This window comes from Lipotes vexillifer, unplaced genomic scaffold, assembly GCF_000442215.2.
Source record: "Lipotes vexillifer unplaced genomic scaffold, Lipotes_vexillifer_v1.1 scaffold680, whole genome shotgun sequence".
Taxonomy (NCBI): domain Eukaryota; kingdom Metazoa; phylum Chordata; class Mammalia; order Artiodactyla; family Lipotidae; genus Lipotes; species Lipotes vexillifer.
This window is the reverse complement of record NW_006780838.1, coordinates 249632-255631: the sequence shown is the minus strand read 5'-3', so window position 1 is coordinate 255631 and position 6000 is coordinate 249632. Positions and strand designations below refer to the sequence as shown.

General features: G+C 41.4%; 1 protein-coding gene across 1 annotated transcript in view; it reads right to left on the bottom strand.

Moving 5' to 3' along the window:
* The window catches only part of ZZEF1 (zinc finger ZZ-type and EF-hand domain containing 1), a 113575-nt gene that overhangs the window by 14074 nt on the left and 93501 nt on the right, over nt 1-6000 (bottom strand). Inside the window, exons 44-45 of the mRNA XM_007454251.1 lie at nt 1636-1835; nt 20-139 (exon numbers count right to left, since the gene is read on the bottom strand). Coding sequence (XP_007454313.1) covers nt 20-139; nt 1636-1835 — 320 coding nt within the window. The remainder of the gene's footprint in view (nt 1-19; nt 140-1635; nt 1836-6000) is intronic.

Sequence of the window (6000 nt, the reverse complement as noted above, 5' to 3'; positions counted from 1 at the left end):
AATCACCCTGGTCCCTTACTTCCAGGTCCCGGAGGAGCCACGTTTTACTGAAGCCGGTCCCTTTGCTGCACTTTTTCACCAGCAGCTTCAGCAAATCAGTCTGAAGGAAGGTAGCATGGGTCTCTTCAAAACCATGAGCCTGCCAAATAGAAAAAGAATGATCTGCAGCTGCCTCGGAGTGAAGAAGGTTAAGGGTCACTCGGGAGAAGCAGGCCTCTGTCAGAGCCCAGTCTCAGCTAGTGGCCCAAGTTCACCTTCTGGTGAAAATTCCAGAGTCAACGGGGTGGATGAAACTCTGAACCTGAGCCATAAGCTAAGTCTGTTCGCTCTCTAATTCATTCACTCAACAAGTATTTGTGAAGCCTCGTACATTCTACGTGTTGAGTCCTGTGCTAAGAACAGAGGTTTTATGTCCCTCTCCTGCTCTCTACCTTCCAAAAGCTTCCCACTGCCCTGCAGACTGAAATCCAAGTCCCTATTCATAGCTGACAAGGTCCTGCAGGCTCCCTGCCTGTCTCTGTGGTCTCATCTCCTCCTCGGCACTTTCCTGAAGCCCTAAGGTAGTTCCTTCTGCTCCCTGACAACCAGGCCTGGAGTTTGACCTCTCCCAGGATGTAATGCTCTGCCCAGACTCCTTATCTATCACCTCAGATTTCACCTCCTCAGAAAGGCTCTTTCTGACTCGTGGATTTCCTTGCAGGCTCTTTGTTGTCTCCCTTGCAGTTCAGGCTGAAAGCTCCATGACAGCAGGGACATTCTTTCTAGTTCAACACTATGTACTCAGTTCCATCTGGCCCCTGGTGCTCGACAAATATTTACGGAATGAAGGATTCAAAGACAGAAATGGTCTCTGCCCTCAGGGAGTTTATTTTCTCTTTCCTACTGTAATGTAAACAACGAAAACAATAGTAGATTGTGATAAATGCCATGAAATCAACAAACAGCAGATGTGTGGTCTCAAGCCTAAAAATATAAACTCTCAGGGCTGGGCCAGAGCTGAAATGCCATCTAGTCCAATCTCCTTGTGGTGCTTGAGTGGTTCCACGGCCTCCTCGCCAGTGTTGCCAAAGTCAGGGAACGCATAAACTTTCCAAATGAGATCCTTGTCTCGTGGCTAGTTCTGTTGGAAAGATCCTCCCTATCGATGCCCCTCAGATGGTAGAAGAATCATGTTCCCCACAAGTCAAGGCTTCCCATCTCCATGTCAGTTATCGCCCAGCTCTTTAACTTGTCTGTCTTCTCTCACACCAAATGCCAAACCTATTGCTCCAAGATCCGTAAGATATTAGCCCCCTTTATTCTTCCTAGGATGAACCAGAAGGGACCATGGTTCAGAGGCAAGTGAGAAACTGTTCAGTCAATTTTTCTTCTCATCTTCCAAGGTTATGGGCCCATTAGGTAGTGGTACCTGGTTCCATGAGGCAGGACTGAAAAACTACAGAGAACCAACTATTGGGAAAATTCTGTTTCTTCCTTAAAGTTATCCTTGTGCAAGGTGCCAATTAATTCTAAAAATAATCAAGATCCTATGATTAACCGTCCATTGAAATCAGATGGTACTTCCTTCTAGGTAATACCCTGCAGGTGTTAAATCACAGCCAGATTCATTAGCAAATGCTAGAAGCTCACCACTACCTTTAGTGTTTTGTATAATCCTTTGAGGGACAGGGACAGGACCCAAGTTGCTTCCACTGCCTCGGGACAATGGCTGTCCACGCTGGTTTGCAGAAGGTGACTGGCAATAAAGGCAAAGTGCTGGGAGTATTGGCTCAGCTGGGCCTGAGAGTTGCTGCATTCTGGTCCTCCTCCTTTCTGGGCCAGCTGGTAGTCCTTCACTGAAGGGTGATGTCAGGCAGGAAAAGAAGGCACAAAAAGCACAGTTAATACTTCCTGCAGATAAGTTTCTTCCCCAGTAATGTGCCTTACTGAAGCAAGAACTGCAGACCCCAAAACACAAATCTCTCTGGCTTCAAACTTAGCCATTGTATTTAAGGCCAGCTTGCAGCTGAGCACAAAAGTGGTACTGGGCCACCTACCCACCAAGCCACCAAGAGATGCAATTCACATTCCTACTACTCACACAAACAGGTTGTCTCCAAAGGTGTTAAAGGAAGTTCATAAACACAGAACACTTGAGAGACTTCCATTTCAGAACAAGCCTGAGTAAAAGGGATCGGATTTACTCTCTTACATTAAACAACCAGAACCCTGGAAAAATACATGAAACAATGGTTTGCAGACATTGGACAATAGGTAGTACAGGACGATGACCCCTGAAAGAAGGGACATAAATCAGGTGAGCCTTCCAATAGCCCTGGCTATCTGGAGACACTTTCCAGCCTGCACAGCCTGGAGTGGAAATCCAAGTCCAGTTTTAATGAACTGAGGAGACAGAGGTCAGAGTTCAGGGAAGTCAAGGCAGCTAGAACTTATGGGGCAGAATATCAGAGAGAAGGGAGATGTACAGAGAGAGGGGTGTGTGGGAGACCTCTCTAGATATCTACAGAGGGTTCCTCATGAGTACTTGGCTGAATACTGGTCTACACAAATGTGAGAGAAAACTAGATAGGAAACTACCTAGTTCTAGGCAAGAACTGTCAAAAAGCAGTAGGCAGAACAATTCTTGGAGCTCACAGAGAACTCTGAGAATATTCTGTCTTCTGACCAGTGAGAGTGGAAGTGTCCTAGTCGGGGGCAAAAAAACTATTTGAAGACATAATGATCAAAAAAATCCCAAATTTGATGAAAACTATAAATCTATAGATCCAGGAGCTCTTTAATCCATCAAGCAGAAGAAACACAATGAAAATCATGCCAAGGCACATCATAATCAAAATGCTAAAAAGCAGTGATTAAGAGAAAAATCTTAAAAGCAGGCAGAGAAAAGAGACACATTTTGAAGAGTAACAGAGAATGACAGCTGACTTCATGGCAGGAACTATGCAAACCAGAAGAAAAGTCATCAATATTTTTAAGGTGTGCAAAGAAAAACTCTCAGCCTACAATTTTTTTTTTTTTTTTTTTTTTTTTTTTTTGCGGTACGCTGGCCTCTCACTGTTGTGGCCTCTCCCGTTGTGGAGCACAGGCTCCGGACGCGCAGGCTCGGCAGCCATGGCTCACGGGCCCAGCTGCTCCGCGGTACGTGGGATCTTCCCGGACCAGGGCACGAACCTGTGCCCCCTGCATCGGCAGGAGGACTCTCAACCACTGAGCCACCAGGGAAGCCCTACAATTTTTTACCTAGAAAAATTCATCTCAAAGATGAAGTCAAAGTAAATATTTCTTTGGTTTGGCAGGACGAACCAAAATAACGATTTTGTAGCAGCAGACCTGCACTACAAGAGATATTAAGGGAAGTTTTTCAGGAAAAAAAAAAAAAATGATGCCAGGTACAAACCTGAGCTTATACAAAGGAATGAAGAGCACCAGAAATGGTAAATATGTGGCTAAATATTAAAGCTATTGTTTTCTCATTTTAAGATTCCTTTTAAAGTATGTGATTTTTAAAGCAAAATAAATAATGTATTGTGAGGTTTATATCATGTAAAAGTAAAACGTGTGACAACAACAGTACAAAAGATGATGGAACAAAAATATAAAACCTATGTTTCTTCACTATATGTGAAGTGGTAGATTGTTTGAAGATAGACCACGATGAGTTAAAGGTGTATATTATAAACCCTAATGCAACCAGTAAGAAATTATTTGAAGGTAAACTACTGTAAACCCTAAAGCAACCACTAAAAAAATAAGATATACTTTAAAGCTAATAGTGGAGAAAACATGGAATCATTAAAAAAAACAAACAAAAACAACTCAATCCAAAAGAAGTTAGAAGGAAAAATGAACAAAGAACAGATGTGACAAACAAAAAACAAGCAAGAAGATAGTAGAGGGGCTTCCCTGGTGGCACAGTGGTTAAGAATCCGCCTGCCAATGCAGGGGACACGGGTTCGATCCCTGGCCCAGGAAGATCTGACATGCCGCGGAGCAACTAAGCCCGTGTGCCACAACTACTGAGCCTGCATTCTAGAGCCTGTGTGCCACAGCTACTGAACCTCATGCACCTAGAGCCTATGCTCTGCAACAAGAGAAGCCACGACAATGAGAAGCCCGCACTCCGCAACAAAGAGTAGCCCCCGCTCGCCACAACTAGAGAAAGCCCACGCACAGCAACGGAGACCCAACACAGCCAAAAATAAAAACAAGCAAACAAACAAATAAATAAATAAGAATATAGTAGATTTGAACTCAATCATCCTGATAAGTGTATTGAATACAAATGGTCTAAACATCTCAATTAAAAGGCAGGTATTGGGGAGGGATAAATTAGGAGTTTGAGATTAACAGACATACACTACTATATATAAAACAGATAACCAACAAGGACCTACTGTATAGCACAGGAAACTATACTCAATATTTTGTAATAACCTATAAAGGAAAAGAATCTGAAAAAAGAATATATATATTGAATCACTGTGCTGTAAACCTGAAACTAGCATGACATTGTAAATCAACTACACTTCCATTAAAAAAAAAACAACAAAAAAAAGAGCAGGTATTGCCAGACTGGATTAAAAACGAAGACTCCACTATGTGCTATCTACACTTGAAATGTAAAGACACAGGGAGGTTAAAGCAAAAGAACAGAAGAAGATGCATCATATGCAAATGTTAGTAACAACAACAACAAAAAAGCTAGAGAGGCTACCTCAATATTAAAGTAGATTTCAGAACATGGAATATTATTAGGGATATAAAGGAACGTTTCAGAATGAAATGAGAAACAGACCATACATGAATTATAGCTGGATACCTCAACATTCCTTTCTCAGTAACTGTTAAAACAAATAGACAAAAAATCAGTAGGAGTATAGAAGACTTGAACAGCACTGTCAAATGACTTGATCTCAATGACATCTATAGGACACTCTACCAACAACACAGTATATGCAATTTTTTCCTTCCAAGTGCACATGGAATCTTATTTGAAACAGACTAAATTTTTGACCGTAAAACAAATTGCAGTAATCTAATAGGACTGAAATCATTCATAGTATGTTCTCTGACCACAACTTGCAATCAATAACAGAAGGGTATCTGGAATATCCCCAAATATTTGGAAATTAAACAACAAAATTTTAAATAATCACAGAAGAAAGAGAAAAAAATCACAAGATGAATAGAAAATACTCTGACCTGAATGAAAATGATAACACAACATATCAAAAATTATGGATGTGGATAAAGCCACACCTAACAGGAAATTCACAGCATTAAAATGCTTCTATCGACAAAAAAAGAAAGGTCTCAACTCAGTGACTTAGACTTCCACTTTAAGAAACCAGAAAAAGAAAAAAGAGCAAATTAAACTCAAAGCAAGAAGAAATAAGGAAATTAATAATGGAAAGATAGAAATCAATAAAAGAGAAAACAGATATAACAGAGAAAAAGCAATGAAACCAAAAGCTGGTCCTTGGCAAAGATCCAATAAATTGATAAATCTCTGGCTAGTCTATGATACAAAAAAGAAAAGATACAAATTACCAAAGCCAGGAATGAGAAGAGGCATCTGATACCCCATGTGAAATTCAGAGAAATTAAAGATCTACATTTTATAAGACCCAAATTTATCCCATAAGTGAATGGAGAGATATACCATGCTCCCAAGTCAAAAGACTCAGTATTGGTAAGATGTCAATTCTCCCCAAATGGATCTATAGATTCAATACAGTGCCAATCAAAAGTCCAGCAGGGGGACCTCCCTGGTGGTCCAGTGGCTAAGCCTTCGTGCTCCCAATGCAGGGGGCTCGGGTTCGATCCCTGGTCAGGGAACTAGATCCCACATGCATGCCGCAACTCAGAGTTCACACGTCCCAGCTGAAAGGTCTCCGCTTGTCACAACTAATGATCCTGAATGCCACAATGAAAGAACCCGAATGCCACAACTAACACTCGGTGCAGCCAAAATAAAAATAAACAAATAAATATTAATTA